Raw genomic sequence first — 22102 nt, forward strand, 5'->3', positions numbered from 1 at the left:
GATATGTTGTTAAATGTGTACATTTGAAACTAAATAAACACAAATTGTTAAAAAAAAAAAAAAAAGTGACATTGTGTTTCTGTTAAAACAAAGCTTACTATGAATGTGCTGGATAAATATCAACAGTGCACCTTTTCATTTCATTTCTTATTTGCCACCTCACCCCTTTAAAACCGAATAAACAGCCCGCATGGCTAATTAGCAATTCATTTAGATGTATGATGCATGGCTGCACATCACTAATTAGTCATGCAGGCTGTGTATTCCATATGTGTTTAGATTTAAAGGGGTAAGGTGGCAACCCTAGTACCTTTATCTGCTTGCTCTTTTTACATTGGTCTAACAAAGGAATGCTGGCCACAATGCAAGCCTACTAATGCAAATCCCATCATCATGATGTAACTATAATACAGCAGACCCTGTGGGAGGAGCATGGGGTCTGCTAAAGTTAAATCTCCCTGCTCATGGTTCGCCGCCGCCAAGATTGCTGACCGTCCAGGGGCCACTGAAGATTTTTTTACAGGGGGGCACGGTGCGCAGTAGTTACACCACTGTGTATGTATTACACAGTATTGTATTAGGTTTGGGATCTGTTATCCAGAATGCTCAGGACCTGGGGTTTTCTGGATAAGGGATCTTTAATTTGGATTTCAATACCTTAAGTCTACAAAAAAAAATTAACATGAATTAAACCCAATATGATTGTTTTGCTTCCAATAAGGATTAATTATATCTTAGTTGGAATCAAATACATTTTTTATTACAGAGAAAAGGCAAATCATTTTTAAAAATTTGGATTTATATGATTAAAATGGAGTTAGGGAGATGGCCTTTCTGTAATTTGGAGCTTTCTGGATAATGAGTTTCTGGATAATGGATCATATACCTGAACTTCTTTGCATAACAAGTGACTGAGTACCTCAGTTATGCAGACTGATACAATCACAATAATGCAATTTATCAGCAAATAGAAAAGTCGCACAATATTTATTATAGTTTCTTCATTAACTATTTATTTATAAATAAATTATCTTGGCTTTATTATGTGTCATTAACATTAACATCAGTAAATAGTGCAATCCTTGTACAGTGATAAGCATCAGATCACATGTGTGTGTTAGTAAAAAGTGTCTTAGCAGCTCAATTTCAAGCTAATTTATTTGATGTTTTTATCTTGCGAACAAAAGGATTTTGACTCTTTTTATTTGGCAACCAAGCCATTAATTCTCACTATTAATATATGCTAATCACCTGTGTATTAATTCCTGTTGCAGCTGCTGAATCCTGTCTCGCCAACACATCAGAGTTATTTACCCTTGGATTGTTGGGAGAAGGGGTTGTATTGCAACGTCCTACGGCCACTGGTCTGCTGGACTATTCAAAGGTTAATAGGAAGTAACTTACACCTTCTTAAAAAAATACCTGCTGAAAGGAAATGTCTTTCTTATGTTCCACACGCAGATAGATGTAATTTTTATCAGAGTGATAACACTCTGTCTAAATCCTTTCTTTTCATTGAAAATCTGCAGATGCTGCACTCTCTGTAACTTCATATTCGTAATGGAATTATGTTTGGTATCATTAGCTTAGACTGGATATGAAGGAGAAAAAAATGAAATGCCGCACTTTATGGCTGATTAAATCCTTGTAAAGAGGATATCACATTGGTAAGTTATTTAAAATGTGTATTTTTGTGCTGCTTAGTTTTTGGAAGCACAAATTCTATTCAGAGTAGGAGAAAATATGAAGATGCTTGTGCCTGAAGATATACCGGTATGTAGAGTACGTTTATTAGAGAAGTACAATAATATAGGGACCATATCAAGAATATTTCAACCTTGAAACTTAAAAAATAATAAAAAATTCACAGTCTCTAATTTAAATAATAAAGGACAACAAAATTCCCAAAATAAGTTGCATATCTGTTTGGGCGGGGGTAGCCCCAGTTTGCAGACTGTGTAGGTGGTGTAGCTTGTTGGAAAGCAAGTGTGTTATTTGCTTTACAGACTTCTGTCACAGCCTGGAGAACAGTGGCCTTTTGAAGCTAAGTCAAAGTTGACCATGGTAGATGAAGTTCAACATAGTAGCTTCACTTCACTTTTGCTGTTAGTAGTAAAAGAGCACACATGTACAAATCCCAGTAAGTCCACCCTATGTATTCCCAGAGACCAGTTATGGTTGGGACAAGTTGGAGGTATACCAATTGGTAGGAGAAGAACTTGTAAATAGTTATTTTCCTAACATTTGGTATACCTCAATTTCTCTCTCTGCATTAGCAATGAGGCCCCTGCAAGAACGGTAAGCCCTGGGGAGCGAGGGTGACGGCATCTCGGGAGCAGCCTCAGGTGGAAAGGAGAATTGCCCTGCACACATGCACAGAAATTGTAGTTGCCTGGAAGAAAAACACTGTTATATATAGATCTGACATATAGGGGGTTAAGCCATTTCTGGTCAGGCTTTTGGGGCAAAAACTTTTTGTGGAAAAAAACCCTGAATTTTTCAAGATTTATTATATGCTGCAAAAAGCACAAATCTGAAAATCCGCATTCTTAGATCTGTCAAGGTCATGTATTAGTTAATGGGAGATGTCCCTATACCAATTTGAAGATAATGTGGTTTGCGCCGGGTTTAGACAATTATACAAAAAATTGGGGTTTTCGGCCAAATACCAGAAAAACTTAAGTGATTTGGGAGAAAAGTCAGAAAACACCATATGATTTTGTTTTTCACTTGAATTTATTGAAATTTTTACATATCCGATTTATTTGAGTGATTTTATTAATAAATAAGGCAAAATCAGAGATGGGAGTTTGGTCAAGCTTTTTTATTGAAACAATGAGATAAAATCGATTTTTAGTAAATTAACCCCTCACACGTCTTTAATGTTGGTGGTTGGTTTTTATGTACTTTTTTGTGCAGCTAAAATAATGTCACTAAAGCAGGGGTTAGGTGTTAATCTGTATTCCTTGCATTGCACTTGTCTGGATTTATACTTTCATACTTGAGAAGTGCTCAGGGATTGTAGGGCTTAATCTAGACAGTTGAGGGACACAGTCAGTTGCCATGGTTCTATTACAGCAGGGTTTTATAAACGCTTGGTGGATACGGGATGGACTGACAAAGAGTGAAGCAGAGCACACTCCTGGAGATTGGATAACCAGAACTCCTGGTGCTCAGTGCTAGGAGTCCGGCGACCTCCAATATGACATCAAAATGGTAAACACACTGGCACACAAGGAACTTTATGCAGGGTTACCCCTTGCGTTTTGGTCCGCACTTAATAAACGCAAGGGGTAACCCTGCATAAAGTTCCTTGTGTGCCAGTGTGTTTACCATTTTGGATAAGGGATGGGCCAGGCTGCTGTGCTCACTATGATCATACTCTGTGCTTCCTCTGTTCTTTATTACAAGTAAGCTTTGTCTATCAGGGAGTAGGAATTGAAAGGAACAAAAACGAAATGTTAAATTAAAATCAAAATTCCATCGAGATGTTCTTATAATCTCCACAAACATTTTGCAGTATGTATTGGGAAATATTACAGAAATTGCAGAGGATATTGTTATAATGCAGACGTTGGTGTACATCTAGACTTGCTATTTTCATTCTGTGTGAGTGATACCCAAGACCCTTTAGAGATGCCACTAACTGGCCTAGTCCTAAAGGGAAACCATACCTAAAACACATATTGCCCAAATGTAAATGTGCATTAATTTGCATTTCATGAAGTTTAAAATGTAAGATAGTTAATGCCTTTGATGACCAAATCAGACATTGATCCAGAGCTTAATTTTACATCTAAAGGCTATCCTATGCCAACCCCTATATCATTCTATAAAGGTGCTTGAACACAGTGCTTTAATCAACACCTACATGTGTACAGTCATTAAAATAATAGTGGGGTGTAGTCAAGGAACTGGTGTTTATGCCTTAGTGGCAGTGTAAAGAGGTAGTTTCTTTAGTTATTTGGCTTCTGTCCCTCTGGTCACATGCAAAAGTCCTATAAATACTTGTATTTATTGTATCTGTATTGTATTAACCCATATATTAATTTTGTCCATATCCCAAAAATCATTTTACATTTCATGGACCAGTCTGAACATTCAATACCCAAGTATCCCCCTGCTTGATACCAGTCCATGTCAAACCCCACCAACTTTGCTGCATTTAAAATAAAGGAATGAAGATTATCCTGTCTACATCCATCCAAGAGATGGGAATTATGGATTGTTTTATCTAATTGTATTTGTATTGCTAGAATATATATTCATGTGAGCTTTCATTTTAGAGATAGGATAATCACTACCTAGTGTTGCAGATAAAACTGACAAAGCTGTAGGCTTTAGGAGGATTATGGGAGATACTGAGCCTTGCATCAGAGCAGGATGTTAAGTGTTTTGTGCGTGTATTAATTAGTTTGTCCTTGGTATGCTAGCAATTTTCTAGGTCAGATAGGCAATTATGAGACACTCTGTATAACAATATCTTAGCAAGACATGGGGTAATGTATGGTAAGGGGTCAGACCTGTATTCCAGGGAGAATTTGGTTAGTTCCTTGTGATCATGCAGCCATTTAAATTCCAATGGCCAGCTTCCCTCTGCCATGCAGGTCAGTACCAGCCGGTTTCCCTCCAAATGGACTTGGCTCCGGATAGGCTCAGTCTTAAAGTATGGGGGAACATCATCTGTGTGAAAGAACAGCAATAGATGGCAATGAATATAACAATAGAAATCTTAATTTTCTTCTTTAATGGGAAAGGATCTAGAGCAGGTATATCCAACTTGAATCCAAATGCTGTGAAACTATAATTCCCAGAACCCACTAACATTTAAAAAGTTGCTTTAGTTCATCTAAATCCCTTCCAGTAAAGTGATTTTTCTCAAGCCTGTGTTTAGAGTTTGAAGCCCATTTATTAAAGGTCGAATCTTAGTGGTATTGGAGCTATAGTGGTATTGGTTTCAAAATGAAACTATATTTCTCTAAAACCATTAATACCATGAAAATGAAAAAAAAAAAAATCGAATGATGCACTAAAGAATATGAAAACCTCCAAAACCTCTAAAAATCTGAGTTTTTCATACAATTGAACCTCTAAAAATCTGAAAGGCTAAAAAAAAAGTCCAACACATTAAGTGCAGCTCCCATTGACTATATTTCTATAAAACCATTAATACCATGAAAATGAAAAAAAAAAAAATCGAATGATGCACTAAAGAATATGAAAACCTCTAAAACCTCTAAAAATCTGAGTTTTTCATACAATTGAACCTCTAAAAATCGGAAAGGCTAAAAAAAAAGTCCAACACATTAAGTGCAGCTCCCATTGACTTCTGTGGGACCTTTACTGCTTATACTTGGAGAAGTTTTGTTTTTTTTACACTTAGGGGCAGATTTATCAAGGGTCAAATTTCGAGCGTTAAAAAACCTTCAAATTCGACCCTCGAAGTAAAATCCTTCTAATTCAAATATCGAATATCGATTCGAACGATTTTAAGCGATCGATCAAATGATTTTTATTCGATCAAAAAAAACTTAGAAAAGTGCTCTGGAAGGTCAGTAGCTTTAATGTGGTGAAGTATGAAGTTGAAGTTTTTTTTAAAGAGACAGATTATCGAATGGTCGAATGGTCGAATAATCGAACGATTTTTACTTTGAATCGTTCGAATCATTCCATTCAATCGAATTCGATCGAATTTGACCAATTCGATGGTCGAAGTACCCAAAAAAATACTTTGAAATTCGAATATTTTTGCATTCGAACTATTCACTCAAGCTTAGTAAATCTGCCCCTTAATAAACCTCAAATTTATCATTTTAGTCAAAAAAACAAGGTTGGCTAATGACGTCACTTGCACATCTATGGGTTTACTGAACACACACTACACAAGGTAGTTGTAGAGACATGAATTGGGTTACATGAAATGCTAAAATAAAAAGTATAGAAACACTAATGCAACGTTATATTTTATTACAGTAAGATGCCTGTCACTCCCTAAAATAAATTCTGCCCTGAGTTCAAGCTTTTCTGTCCTTACCACAATTCCAGAGCTGATTGTGCCATACAAACTGTTATTTTAACTGAAAGAAAACAGCATTGTTTATAATTATACTGTATAGTTGGGTGGGTTAAAGAAATCAACTTGACTAAAAATTTAAACCATCGTTCCAAATTTGTCGACACAATGGATTATGGATTGTTAGAATTTGTAACATATCTTTACATTGGCAAGATAAATCAAAGCTTGTACCATTACATTGGTCCCGTACTGAACGAATAATTAATTATTTTAGTTATTTTAATATTTGGTTCAAAAATTGGAATTTGGAAATGTTGTTACAAATATCCTGTTCTGTGCATGTAAACAGAGAGCACAGTATTTTGATCAGGACCATCATGTGAATTATTTGATTAGGTATTAACACATAAAGTAACATTTGTTAGTTAATAGAGGTTGGAAGCTCTTATTAAACCTAATTTTTCTATGACCAAAAAGCATTTTTTTTGTTAATATGTGAAGATGCCCAATAGACGTGCCTTGTCAGCTATGCATGTTTTCCCCTTACAGCAAGGCTTTAGTAAAGTTCCATCCACAAAGTAAAGCAACTATGGGGATGTTTATTACTATTAAAAAAAAGTGTTTTAGTGCATCAGATGAAAATAACCCATAAACCTGCCCTCTATTCACTTTAATATTTATCTCTTAAAACTTCAGTTAGCCAAGTACTGGCTGTATGCTTTGATGTCAAATTCATAGGGTAACCAAAAAAATATTTCAGGACATTATACACAGAAGAACACTATATAACCATGACATTATTGGATCATCTCCTTTTCTCTCTTTGCCCCTTCCCCTTTGCACCTACTGCTAATTATACCAGATGGGCAAGGGTGTGGTATCACCATGGGTTGCCCCGTGGCCTTGCTCTGCGTTATGACACAGAAGTAGCCACCAATTAGGAAATATTAACAACTTCATATTTATTAAATCTCGAGTTTACAAACGATTAACAGGTACTTTTCCACAATGGAGATTAACTCATACATCTAGGCCAAAAGGGGCACATCCAGAATGAAATCATGGCAATATTTTATGTATTCCAAAAAAAATCCTTCTATACAACAAACCTAAAGCCCTAAATAAATATTTTAGCACCTTCTAGGCATTGTATATCATATTCTGACAAAATCACTAAGAAGCTTTGATGCCAAATTCTGAAAAGAGAAAGCCTTTTGTAAAGTGCACAGAAACCATCCTAGGCTTCTTTTCTCCATAGATCAGTGCATGAGCCAATTTGATACAGATTTCATAAGAAATCAAACGATATGCTATCTCTTTTATGACTCAAAGATAGGAGCACACAATACAGTACATGAGGAACCATGCGTACAGATACAAAACATAGTGGCATATACCATTTCCTATCTGCTTTTAACCCTGAGACACTGAACCTTATCTTATGTTCAAGATTCATGTTCTATCCCAAGCAGTTTTCCATTCCATTATTGTTTATTTTCCTACACAAAACCTCTAAATATCCGCTCAAAACAATTCTTTACCCATAATCTTTGTCTATTAATCTTGTTTGCTTCAGAGAAACAAAACATACAAGCCTGCAGTCGTGGAAATTACATTTTGCATGAGTCAGAATTGTATACCTTGGTTTATATACCTTGACCAAATGCAGTTTGGCAGTACGTGAAGAATGCAATTATTTTGTGCAATATTTCTCACCTGACCACCTTCTGACCATTTTAAACAAGACGTTTTGGAGCTTTTTTATTTAAGCAATTGTTTGAATGTAGGAAAAAGTGTTGCAAAACATGCCACATAACTAGTTTACCAGTTTGATCAATCTAGATCAGATATGTGCCATATATGTATCAATGGTTTCTATAGTGTAGGCCGTGTAGTGTAGGCCGTGCAGTTTACTAATAATGAAAACTCTATCAAGAACTAAAGATGCACAGTCCAAACAACAGTGTTATTGCAAACAGATAGAGCCCCTTCCACAGAGGAATTAGATTAGTAAAGCATAAAATTATGAAATTGAAGAAAATTGTGAATGTGGAGACAGTCTTTGAAGCTTATCAGCCATCTGAATGGTAACTTTTTAGTAACCAATGTCTACCGAAAGGGATTATGAATCTCATATAAGCATCCCAAGTATTTGTTGTAATAAAAACTAGTACATAGCCACTTTACCTTGTAGGTGTGTCCAAATAATATTTTTTTTTTATTGTGTGCCTTGTGGTGGCATCATTGCATCCTTTTCTTTTGCCCTGCCTCACCCATGATGTCCAGTTTACTTTTTTGTAATATGGAAAGAGCTAATCATTTTAATCCCAAAACTGTTTTTCTTCCTCACTTTTGTATTACAGTTGAAAAAGTCAACGTACACCCAGTATCTCAGTAACAATGTTTTGGACTCACGCTGAACTCATCCCTTATATTGTGTCATCATGAAGGTTTTCATTTATCCAGGTCATGATATACAGTAGCTTGTAATGATAAGAATAAAGCAACTGTACTTCATATCTGAGTAATCATATCTGTTCATGTCTAAATATTGACCATATATCTGACATTTTTCTACTATATCTCTGCATATGCTTCTTTTATCTCATAGCACCTTTCTTAAGGTGGCCATTCATGGGCATATTTTTGAAACATCTGATTTTAGCACAATCTGAAAAAAAATCGTCTACATATGGTTACATTGATGGGGTACATACAATTGTATTGTTTCAACAAAATCATCCTAACAGTCGATTGGACAGGTTTTAACATATTCACCTGCCTATACAAAAAAGATGCAACGTAAGTGTCCTCACATATCATTTACCATGGATGGGTTAACTGTCCGTTCAAATTATTATTTAATCAATAGGATTATTCACAGAGTGGCAACAAAATCTGCCCATTTATAGCCACCTTAACTCCTTATATCGTTGAGGACATTATTTTATCCATTGTGTTAATATCTATAGCTGACTTACTTATAAATCCCCATTACCTTTGGAAAAAGTTGCCAAGCAATGCACTTTTAACAGAACTGGGATTACTATTATAGTTGTATTTTAGAGCAGAGCCATATCACACAATCTTGAGGTTTTATTAGATAAAATAAATCATTTCTTCACCCACACTATTTTTAGCTTAAAAAACAATTCGCCCCCCACCCAACCAGGCACTCTTGAAAAAATTAAAACACAGTGAAATTGAGTCACCATTACAACTAGTATACATTGGTTTTCTGCTTTATTTCAAGAACCAGGAACACAGTGTATTATACCATTATATTATACATTATAACACTGTTGACATCAACAAGGCCTAGCTGATTACCATTAATAAAGACTTTACATCTTAATTAAGCAAATCCACCTTCCTGATTAGTCTTTTAGTCATTATCTCATACTTGTGATGTCACTGAGCTGGAGGATAATGGTTGCATTCACAGGTCCAGGTAACGAAAGGCTACAATAGAAAATATGATAAAAAGACAAAAACAATGCCTGTCCCTAAGGTGCTGTAACTCGGCCACAAAGGACTCACGCAGCATTAAGATCTCTTTAAGATGATGTTTTAAAACCAATAAAACATTATGCTCCATTCAAGAGATATAAACTGTTGAAATATGTATTTACCAGGAGTTAGAAAAGCATGCTTCTTAGAGCCAGAGAGGCTACAAATACAGTCGTATTGCCAGCACAGCTATATTTACACACACACGCAAATATATGAAAAGCAAGTTCCTTTTAACTCCTGTATTGGTCAGCATTTGCATGTTCTACAGTACAACGCTGCAGAATATATTGGAGCATTATAAATACTTGATAATAGTAGGCTTTGAAAATGTATCACATTTTCTTCAATGGTAAATCTGGATATACTGTAGCAGATACTATTGGCCTATGCATCGAGTTTTGCAGACATAAATTCAGTGACAGACGGGCCTGTGGGCATCGTGACTGGTAAACAGTTTCCAAGTGCCCTCCCTAATGTTTTCAGGATTAAGGCTCCTCAAATTATTTTACTGTGATGGTCAGTAGATTATAGTTATGTTTCTGGTTGGCACAAAGAACTCACTAGGACCCATTTAAAGCCATGCTTCAAGGCCATATCTTGTACACTTCTTATGAATCCGTTGTGCTGGCTGATACATTAGATCAGTGCTGTCTAACTTCTGTGGTACAGAGGGCCGGAATTTTTCTGACCTACATTGTGGAGGGCTGATAATGGAAGCAAGTGATGACCACTCCCTGTTTTTAAACCACATCCACTTTAAACCACACCCATGTTACCACAAGACCATGTCCACATCAATGGTGGTAGCACACGAAAAGACCAGATGACTGTTGCTCACTGCAGGGATATCATTTATCACTCATATGTGAAAAAAGTTGTCATATTAAAGGAATTGTTCCATATAAAAAGTGGGTAAATAGATAGGCTGTACAAAATAAAAAATGTTTCTAATATAGATAGTTATCCAAAAATGTAATGTATGAAGGCTGGAGTTACTGGATGTCTAACATAATAGCCAGAACACTACTTCCTGCTTTGCAGCCCTCTTGGTTTCCACTGACTGGTTATCAGGCAGTAACAAATCAGTGACTTGATGGGGGGCACATGGGTAATAACTGTTTGTTTTGAATCTGAGCTGAATGCTAAGGATCAATTTCAAACTCACTGAACAGTTATGTCCCATGTGGCCCCGCTTATAGCCACTGACTAACTCAGAGTTAGAGATCTGAAAAGCAGAAAGTTGGGTTCTGTTCTGTTATTTTACACATCCAGCCACCAGTTGGACAGCCCTGCATTATAGTTTTAAGAAGGTATTGGATGGCCTTTAGGCAAGTGCGGGAATACAGGGTTATGGAAGATACCTCATAGTACATAGTGCAAGATCCAGGGATTGGTCTGATTGTCGTCTTGGAGTCAGGAAGGAATTTCAAAGGGGGAGTTTGCCTTCCTCTGGATCAACTAGCAGTTAGGCATACCTCCCAACATTTTGGAAACAAAAAGTTGCTGTGCGTATTGTGGTGAGATTTTTTGACCACGCCCATTTTTTTGGCCACACCCCTAATTACCATGTTCGTTGTTTTTTCCAGTTATTACAGTTTTGCTAATGAAGGTGAATTGCCCTTTAAGCTGTGAGTCTAGCTTTTCCCAAGGTCCTGTTATCTTATATTGTTACAATTACTTATTTGCTTATTTAGATTGCTTATCTAGATACATTTGAATTGTTACAAAGGTATGTTATCTTCTGTTGTGGCTGTTCTATGCCCTCTGCCAAAAGCCAACTAAGTTAGAAACGTTGTTCCTTTTTCTGGCTGTTCAGTTGACAGCTCAACCTGCAGTCCCGAATTTGTTACTGAAATGTCCTAACTTTCTCTTTGATATCCAGCCAGAAAAAGATACAAAGTTTCTAACTTAATTGGCGTTTGGCAGAGAGCCCAGAATAGACTGTAATAACACATAAAAACCACAGAAATGTGTTCAAACTTTCATAACCTGCCACATTTTGTAAAGTGGACATGGTAATTTGGGGGTGTGGCCACAAAAATGATGATCAGCCAGAGAGGGTTTTTTCTAAGCATTTCATTACAGTACAGAAAGTTACAACTCAAAGCGGAAGTGGTAGCTGTTATTCTATTTCTGAAGGCACATTCAATTGTTATTCCCTTTTAAAAAACATTATGACAGCTGCAAAAAAAAGAAAAGACTGGGGACTGTGCAATGCTGTTACAGCCTATGCCAAAATTGTCTTTCATCTTCAAACAAAGGGTATATTAAAAAAAAATGTTCAGGTATTCCCCTACACCTACAAATAGACATTTACTGAATAATAAACACACTGCTATAATTACAAGACTCTAAAAAAACAGAAAATAACCATTTGTCACCCCAGGTAGACTTTGAGCTTTGGCTTGAGACCTCCCCCCCACCCAACTAGCATTCCAGTGGCCAGCCCTACAGCATGGGAACCCCTGTTCTAGAGTTTTCTGCTGCTGAAGCACATCATTTTAACAACTCTTAAACTCTCAAAGTTCTCTTATAGAAGCACTTGATCTGAAAGTGGAAAGTATTTATCAAAGATAAAGAATAATGCAATTAAATAAGCTGTAGCTATAGGCCCCTGTAGAAACCAACACATAATTATAAAAATGGTGGTGTAGTAATAAACAAAATGCAGATATACATTATATATATATATATATATATATATATATATATATATATATATATATATATATATATATATAAGACATCGTAGATAGAGTCTAAATCAGTGTAGATGGTAGATGGTAGAAAAGCACATCTGCTGTCAATTTCAGTTTTTGTCAAATATTCTTTTCCTTAAGTTTTCTACGATGGCAAGCTATTGGGAACCAACTCAGAATCCTTCTATTGCAGTCACTATTGTGATCTCTACACTCTGCTGAAAATCATCTGAAAAGCTATTTACAAAATATATACAGAGGGCCTTTCCATAACTGGCCTGCCATAGGACATGATTCATACGAAGATGGTATGTATATTTGATGAGCTAAGACTGGCTTCAGAGCACATCTCACTGAACAAACTCCAAATTGTCAACTTAAATGGTTTAAATGTTTGATGTGCGCACTTTACACTCAGGAAAACCAATCACCCACGGCTGATACATCCCGAGCCCCACCAGGAATTATTAATCAAACACAGGATGTTTCACAGGGGCTGGGAAGGAAAGCAGAGCTGTTCATAGGATAATTCAAGCTATCTCAGATGCTGCAGGAACAGAACTGGAAGTTAACCCCATCAAACTGCAGTAAAATAGTCTCTAAGGACAAAGCATAAAATGCATTGGATTTTACTGGGCCCAACAAGTCTGCTCTTTGCTGTAGGCTCAACTCTCTTAATATCATTTTTATTTGTAACACAGGATAACTTCTCTTTCAACATGTTAAAATCCCAATAAATTAAAAGGCTTTACATCTGAGTTAGGTGATGTGTGACATTAGGGCAGGTCTCGCAGAAACTAGGAAAATGCCGCGCAGATTTTAATAAAACAAATCAAAGTGAAACAACCATCTCTCAATTGTCTTACAGAGAGCAGAACTTCTATTAGTATTACATGTCTACTATAGATACCCAGGGTTGCTTTACACACTTTGAAGAAGTATATATATGTAACAGGTGTATGGGTAAGGGGCAGTCCCAATCTTCTTTTTGTTACTCGCTACTGTTGTCAATACCTAGGCAAGGGGTCTAATTCCTAGGCAACTCCAGGTAGGCACTGATATACTTTGACTTTTCAGGTGGCCCCTTGCTTATGAAATGGAGGAAGGTATACCACTCTGGTATGGACACACACCATTCACTCTTTATCATATAACTTTGGGCACCAGTGGTTCTTCAAAACACAAATCAATTTTTTTAACGAACGGTAAACATTCAGGATGCCAATCCCTTTGCAGGGATTCCCTTTGTTCCTCCACCAATTTTCTCACTGGGTAGTATTGCCTGCCTCGTGGTCACCAACTCCCCAACCCTAAGCAAAGCCCACAGAGGTGTGTTACTCCAGGATCTACCGAATATTGAGCCTAACTGCCACAGGGTACGAACCCATCACTAAACTACTCGTGGAAGCCTTAGCTGCTCACTACCTTTACTGGTCCTGTGACCTATAACATTTTCTCTCCTGACACTTACTTCTCCTATACTGAGGTCTAAGTTCCAGCTAGTGAGTTTACTGGAAAGAGGCAGAGCACAAGGGTAGGGATGGGCAAATATATTCTTTTCGCCAAAAATTCGGCACCGGCGAAATGTTGCCAACGCCCATTAAAGTCTATGGGCGTCAAAATTTTTTTGTCGCACAGCAAAATCTTTTTGACGCGTGTCTTTTTTTTTTCCGCACGATGCCATACAAGTCTATGGGTGTAATTTTTGCAGCGAAACAAGGCGAAAAAATTCACCCATCCCTACACATGGGGGCATCCGTTTTTATAACCTCAGGGAGCTACTCCCCCTTCCCTCTGAGAAAAAAGACCCAACCTAGCTGGCCAACTCAATCGCTGGGGCTTAGAAAAACCTTACCCACCTACACAGTCTTTGCTGCTTCTCCTGCATTAATGCATCATACTGTTTCTCTGATTGGCTACTGCAATAGAATATGGTTCCCAAGCCAGGATCCCAAGGGGATCCAATCTCTTTTTCTCAGAAATAGAACTCCAGCTTGGAGAAATATAGCTACAATAAGCACCATCTCTTGTATTATAACTGACTGAGAGACAGAAACTATAGTTAATTATAGTGAATGATACTGTGCTGTATGTTGCATTTGAGACTACAGATGATGATCCTGAACTATAAGGTGGCAAGGTGACAGCATACTATATGCCAGCTGTGGATGTATTTTTATTCTTGTGAGCTATTGTGTCAGTTCATATGTCAGTGCAGGGCTGTGTGCACGTCATTATATGCAGTGTCGGACTGGAGTGCCTGGGGCCCACCAGGAAACCTGATCTCAAGGGCCCACGCCCTTCCCCCTCTGTACAAAATAGCACCCACAATAAATATTTAAAAAAAACTGGAATGGCAGTAGCAATATTAAATTAACACTTTTGCTTATAAATTATGAACTGCCTGGAGCTACTGCCTGGTCAGGAGCAGCTTTATGGTTCCCCTGCATCAATAAGTGCAAAAGGGCTAGTTTTGGGATGGAAGGCAGCTAGGACTGAGCAGCGATCAGAGCAATTATACAGTGCTAAAAAGATTCTGTCATGATTTTTATGGTGTCGTTTTTATTTATAAATTACACTAAATTTACACTGCAAATAATTCACTCTACAATATAAAATGTCATTCCTGAACCAGCAAGTGTATTTTGTTGTAATATTGGTGTGTAGGTGCATCTCAGGTCATTTTGCCTGGTCATGTGCTTTCAGAAAGAGACAGCACTTTAGGATGGAACTGCTTTCTGACAGGCTGTGGTTTCTCCTACTCAATGTAACTGAATGTGTCGCAGTCTTCCTTTAAAAAGTACTGGGGTTGCACGTGCTCGAAGTGCAGGGGTAACCTATTACATCCCCTTTGAAGGTTGCTAAACCAAAGCAGCTGCTAAATTGATGTAGCACAAGCCTAACATTTATTACTCAGGCATGTCCAATTGAGCTTAAAATAATTAAAAATCTCAATAAAAAAAGCCTTTCCCCTTTTGTTGGTACCTAATATGAGACAAATACATGTTTTTTTACAGATATAAGGACAAATATATAATTTACAGATTTGCAATTATAATGTGTCCAGCATTACACTGAATGACAGATAAAAGTCATATGGGATAAAGAGAGATCTAGCCATCAGACTGAGATCCACATGCCCACACACCACTGATGTGCTGAGCGTGTGCTGGGTGAAGGCATTACCTGCAGACGCAGCACACCCAGGCAGGCTAGCCATCATGTTGAAGAGATAGAGGTGACGCATTCCTCACCGTCTCCGGCTCTGCTCCAGTAAATTAAGTTCTTTCGGGCTGGGCAGACGCGGGAGGCGGACCTGCTTCTTGCTGCTCTGCACTAGTTTGCTGCGCCCGCCCGCACTGATCTTCCTGCACTGTAATGTGCGCGGCGATGTGCAGGCCCACATCCAATCCGTGCTCAATTCTCTCAGTGAGAAGGCCTAGCCTAGAGCCCACCAAGGCCAGTCCAACCGTGTCTGCACTAGTTTGCTGCGCCCGTCCACACTAATCTTCCTTCACTGTAATGTGCGCGGTGGTGTGCAGGCCCTCCATCCAATCTGTGCTCAATGCCTAGGGCACACTAAGGCCGGGGCCCACCGGGATTTTACCCGGTGCCCCGGCAGGCCAGTCCGACCCTGATTATATGTATCTGTTTGTGTTGGAAGAAAATGTTTTTCCTGATTCTAATCTATGTTTTCTCATTCATTATCAGGATCCTTGCAATGTGATCCTAGTTCAGTGGTCAACAATGCCTTTAAGGAGAACTAAACCCTAAAACGTATATGGCTAAAAATGCCATATTTTATATACTGCACTTATTGCACCAAAGTTTTCAGCTTCTCAATAGCAGCATAATCCAGGACTTCAAACTTGTCACAGGGTGTCACCATCTTGCAAAGTGCCTGCGACACTCACATGCTCAGTGGGCTCTGAGCAGCTGTTTAGAAGCTAAGCTTAGGGGTTTTTGCAAAATATCAAGCAGAAAATGAGGTTGGAATGTAATATAAGATGATGCTACAAGGCTGATTATTAAATTCTAGTGCTAGTTGCACTAGTTTCTGTGCTGTCATGTAGTAATTATCTATATTAATTACTAATCAGCTTTGTTTAGTAAAATGTATAATCTATATATACACAGCATATTGTGCGTCGGACCCTGTAAGTGACAGCAGCACAGAGCCTGTGCAGTGAATCAGCAGAAAAGAAGACAGGGAACTACTGGGGCACCCTGAAAACAGGGTGCTTTATTATCACATGGGTGACCTGGTGTTGTTTGGTATCCTTTGCTCCTCTATACTGACAGTTCATTCTAATGCCCGCATGTATTTGTGACTTGTTGTGACTATACTATGATACTATATAAAGTCATATGAAAAAGTTTGGGAACCCCTCTTAATTCTTTGGAGTTTTGTTTATCATTGCTGGAGCTTTCAAAGTAGCAACTTCCTTTTAATATATAACATGCCTTATGGAAACAGTAGTATTTCAGCATTGACAAGTTTATTGGATTAACAGAAAATATGCAATATGCATCATAATAAAATTAGACAGGTGCATACATTTGGGCACCACAACAGAGATATTACATCAATACTTAGTTGAGCATCCTTTTGCAAATGTAACAGCCTCTAGACACCTCCTATAGCCTTTAATGAGTGTCTGGTTCTGGATGGCAGTGTTTTTTACCTTTCGTCCATACAAAATCTCTTCAATTTAGTTAAATTTTATGGCTGCCGAGCATGGACAGCCTGCTTCAAATCATCCTGTGATGGCCATTCCAGAATATTGTACTTTTCCCTCTGCATAAATGCCTTTGTAGATTTCAAAGTGTGTTTAGGGTAATTGTCTTGTTGGAATATCCAACCACTGCATAACTTAAATTTTGTAAATGATGCTTGAACATTATCCTGAAGAATTTGTTGAAATTGGGTTGAATTGATCTGACCCTCGAATTTAACAAGGGCCACAGTCCCTGAACTAGCCACACAACCACAAAGCATGATGGAACCTCCACCAAATTTGACAGTAGGTATCAGGTATTTTTCTTGGAATGTGGTGTTCTTCCGCCATGCAAAGCGCTTTATGTGATGACCAAGTAACTAAATTTTTGTCTCATCAGTCCAAAGCACTTTCTTCCAAAATGATTGTGGCTTGTCTAAATGTGCTTTTGCATACAAGTGATTCTGTTTGTGCAGAAAGGGCTTCTTTCTCGTCACCCTGCCATAAAGATGTTCTTTGTGCAAATTGCGCTGAATTGTAGAACGACTTACTGATACACCATCTGCAGCAAGATATTCTTGCACATCTTTAGAGGTGATCTTTGGGTTGTCTGTAACCATTCTGACAATCCTACGCATATGCCACTCCTGTATTTTTCTTGGCCTGCCAGACCTGGGTTTTACAACTGCGCCTTTCCATTTCCTGATTACATTCCTTACAGTTGAAACTGACAGTTTAAACCTCTGAGATAGCTTTTAGTAGCCTCCCCCTAAACCATAATACTGAACAGGAAAGTCAAACAGAAGCACAGCTTGCAATTGGTCACCTTAAATACCTTTTCTCATGATTGGACAAACCTGCCTATGAAGTTCAAGGTTTAACCAGCTAATCCAACCAATTTGGTGCTGTCAGTAATCAGTATTGAGCAGTTACATGCATTCAAATTAGCATGTGAATACTGCTTCACTAAAAATCTTTGTTCAGAAAACACCCCAGCACTTCTGGGAAATGAAAGACATACCACTGTTATCTTGTTTGTTGAAAGTGGAGGAAATTATTATGCAGGCTGAGAGGGGTTCCCAAACTTTTTCATACGACTGTATAGATTCCTAAGGCAAACAAATATTTCTGTACACAGTGATACCCCTGCCTAGCAGTACTGTGGCATTTCATTACATTAGCGCTTTAAAATTGATTTCCAGTCATCGGTGTTGTATTTAATTGGTAGACATGGCAATGTGTTTCCTGCACAACATAAAACATCAAGAAGCAAATGTATATTTTGCTTCAGTGAAAGAGAGCATTTAAGATTAGCAAGAGCTGCACTGTGCTGTCCTTACATGGATGTGAATATTCGTTTTGGGAACCATAAAACAGAATTATGTTAGCAGGTCTCTGTAAGGAAATAAGCAGGCAGCAAAATCCTGATGGGATCCAACTACCATCCATTCAAGTCTACAGGAAGCAATGGACTTTTGTGAGCCAAATAAAATGTCTTAGACTCACCTGCAGAGAAATGCTGCATGGTCAGTAATTCCTTGCTAAGAATAGCTTTAGTTACATCACTGCTCCTCCCTGTAGACATAAACTTAATTGCAAATATGTCCTGTTTATAAGATGGAATCCGCTTGCATTTATTTTTTCCTGAATATACAGTAAAATATGCTAGAACAGCTTATTGTGTCTACGAATATTCAGGGCCGGATTTACATAGTGAGCGCCCCTAGGCCTGCTGTTGTTTGTTGCCCCTGTCCCCTTCCCTTTATTCACACAAATTTTTGGAGCAATTGGGATTTGCGCATGGGAAATTTAAAAAACAATTGTATTTCCTGCTCATCCCCAGTGTTTCTGAACCAATGTGGGTGTGGCTGGGTAGCATGCCACCCCCTAAAATCCTGCCACCCTAGGACCTGGCCTTTAAACAAATCCGGGCCTGCAAATATTCCCTCTCTGCATCTTTATTTCCCCACATGAGATTTTCTCCTGAGAATGCAATGACAGCACACATTGTAGTCTAAAATAAAATGCTACTACTGTTTTATGAGAATCCACCTATGTTTGATGTCACTGAAAGATGGTGGTGTCAAACTTGGGGGGTGGCGGGCCTGGGCTTGTAAAAAAAAAAATGGCAGGCCAGAGTCAAATGGGGCTGAGCTGGGAAGTGATTGAAGAGTGATGTCACTGCCTGGAAAAGCACTGGACAATATTAGTTCTGCCACTGGGTTGTGTCACTGACCAGCTTGAAGGCTTTAGGTTTAACCCTGGTCTGGTGGCTTCATCACTAATTTGAACGGCCTTTTTGCTGATTATACCACCAAATTAAAAACTGTTTAGGGTGTAACTTTATCCTCTGGTCAGATGAGCTAATTAGATAATCACTAAGGTTTTAAAAACTAAAACCATTGCATACTCACAGTTAAATGGCTTTATATACCTAGAGGAGACAAAGGCTGGGTCAGGTCATAACTGGGCCCAGGTGAGGAGTAATGGCGCTTGGCAGAGATGTTCCAGGGGCATGACCAAAAGCCCTTCTGGAAGAAACCTGCATCTCTTCATATTTCATACTCTTCATGCATTTTATAGTCACTAAGGGTACTGCTGCCATGATGTGAGTTGAGATACCTGTTGGGATAGAAGAGGGAGGCAACACTATTGGCTTCATCTCCAAAGTGTCACAAGCACAGAAAGGGTTATAAAGTAGAGTTTATTTTGGTATTCAGAAGGATTTAAGGTTCCTTCAAAATCAGAGGTAAAAACTGCATTCTAAACTAATATTGTCTCAATAGGCCTTTTAGAGATTAAATATTTGGAGAATAATGTGTTTCCCAGTGATGTTTTCTCTTTAATGAAGAGCTGGGAAAATGATTACTGTGCATTCTAACGTTACTTTATATTGCCATGGGATTCTCACAAGGTAATATGTGTAATGGAGATGTCAGAACATATATACAATAATGATATTACACAAACCTTCAGCAAACCGGTCGTTTTGAAATTACAGTAAGGAAAAAGAAGAGTAGCAAGAACAGGTAGAAGTAGACAGAAAAATTTGAAGAAATAAATTAATCAATTTTCTTTAGATTAATTGGTCCCACACTGTGTTTCCGGGAATGATTTACACTTGGCTGACAGTTTTACTAATAAGATTGAACTGTTTGGCCTCAAATGTGTTGTATTGCCAATACTTTACTATACATGTTAGCTATAAATTGAACCAATCAAGACAGTACATAATTATTGACAAAGTAATACTTAAAGCTGTAATTCCCAATACACAGTATATATCAAATAATTTGATCCCTCAGATGTACAAATCTGACAATTAACAAGTTTTATTACTGTTATTAGCGTGTATGCTGCTTACACTTTAGCTGACATTGTCATTCCATCTAGTAAGTATTAAGGGGGAGACATTAAGGTTACAATACAATGTTGTGTAAGCAAACAGACTCAACTTCCTGTACTCATTTGGTGTTCCAGAGGGAAAAATACAATCACATTGAGGCCTAGCAAATACATTAAGGGGTAAATTTAGTGGTCTTACAAATGTATGCTCAAATGACAGCCAGTGCTGTAAGAGTGTAAAAAGGTCAAAATTACAACAATCTCAGCTTTACATAAATCCTTTAATAGGTCAAGCGTGACCCTATATAATTCACAAACAGGGAACATTCCTGTTCCACACAGGAGGTATGATATCTCAGGATTTCAGGTTGTATATACACTTTCTAAGCAATATTCCACAATTGTTATATCTCATTTTCCATTTAAACGTAGTTTGTCTCACTGCTGCAACCTTCAAAAGACAATGAAATAAAAATGAAAAGGTATATATTTCTAATACATGTGTGCCTGTGTATATTTGTGTGTGTGAATGCTGTAGGCAGCTATTTCACATAAAAAAAACTAGCCTTTTTCAGCACAGTCATTAGTAGCACAGTCATTTAAATTTTAGTCCAGAAGAAGACAATTAAAATGTCATACATACAGCAACATACAGTAAGCCATCTAAGCCAAAAGGGAAATGTATTTATTCCTGATCAGGGAACTACAACTCTCTCAACATCGATAGCCTTAAGAACCTTCATTTATTAGAAACCCATCTCATAACATGTTAACTTAGTCGACTTAATCAGCTGTTAAAACCACCCTAGGCAAGAAATTTGCACAAGGCAATGACCTATTCCACTGCTTAAATGTAAACCTCATTTCCTCCAGTCACAATAGGTAGTCTTGTGCTAAGATTTCCCTTGAGAACTCATAATACTGACCTTGAATGTAAATCAAACTCTCCATAGGTGTATTATTTTGTATTGACCACAAACCTATTTTACTAAAGCTTTCTCTGAGGATACAGTCTTTGTCTTTTAACCTTCAAGGTCAGTGATTTTTTTGTTTCACATTGGTGCCCAAAACTGCTCATGGAAAGAAATAAACTTACATTTATTTTAGACAGTCTCTTCAGTTATCTATTTTATCAGAATTTTCTTGACATTGGGCTTATCCCTTTATCTTTTTGTTTGTCAGCACACAAAGTCGCACCTCAAATTTACTAAACCTCAAATTTATCTGATTTGGGCGAGATTTATTATATCACGATGCTGCAAAAAGCCATAATTTGAAAATCTACCATCTCAGACCTGTTGAGGTCCTGTATAATTCAATGGAAGAGGCCCCAATCTCAATTTGACGTCATTGTGATTTGCCCTGGGTTTAGCCCGAAAATCTGACTTTTTGGGGGTTTTCAGAAAATAAACTCTAAAAAATCGATTCACGTTTTTGCTCAATCTTATAGAGTTTTTCAGCCATTTAATTAATTAATAAGGTCAAATCGAGCTTGGGAGTTTTGGTGGTGTTTTTTTTTTTAATAATATATGAGAAAAAATTGGATTTTAGTAAATAACCCCCTAAATCTATTTATCATGCTGTTTAACAAGTGCAGTGAAACATTTGCTTTTGTTTTCTAACTGCACTGGCAATGCTTCACTTCATTTTTACACAGCCTGATAAATAGGCCTCCAGTGTACCTGCCATCTTAGATTTATATACATTAATTGCTAATAAGCCAAGGATAATTGAAATTTTCTATGAGCTTCAGAAACCCTACTTGGCACCACTCCAAAGTTTTCATTTGGGTAAAAGGGAGGTTTAGGGGT

At 37.7% G+C, this 22102-nt stretch overlaps 1 protein-coding gene across 1 annotated transcript in view; it reads right to left on the reverse strand.

Annotated features, from left to right (window-relative positions):
* Positions 1 to 22102, reverse strand: part of sdk2.L (sidekick cell adhesion molecule 2 L homeolog) — a gene marked incomplete at its 3' end in the record, with an annotated part of 338143 nt that overhangs the window by 114866 nt on the left and 201175 nt on the right. The window contains 1 exon segment of the mRNA NM_001097930.1: positions 4524 to 4683. Coding sequence (NP_001091399.1) covers positions 4524 to 4683 — 160 coding nt within the window.

This window comes from Xenopus laevis, chromosome 9_10L (genome assembly GCF_017654675.1).
Source record: "Xenopus laevis strain J_2021 chromosome 9_10L, Xenopus_laevis_v10.1, whole genome shotgun sequence".
NCBI lineage: Eukaryota > Metazoa > Chordata > Amphibia > Anura > Pipidae > Xenopus > Xenopus laevis.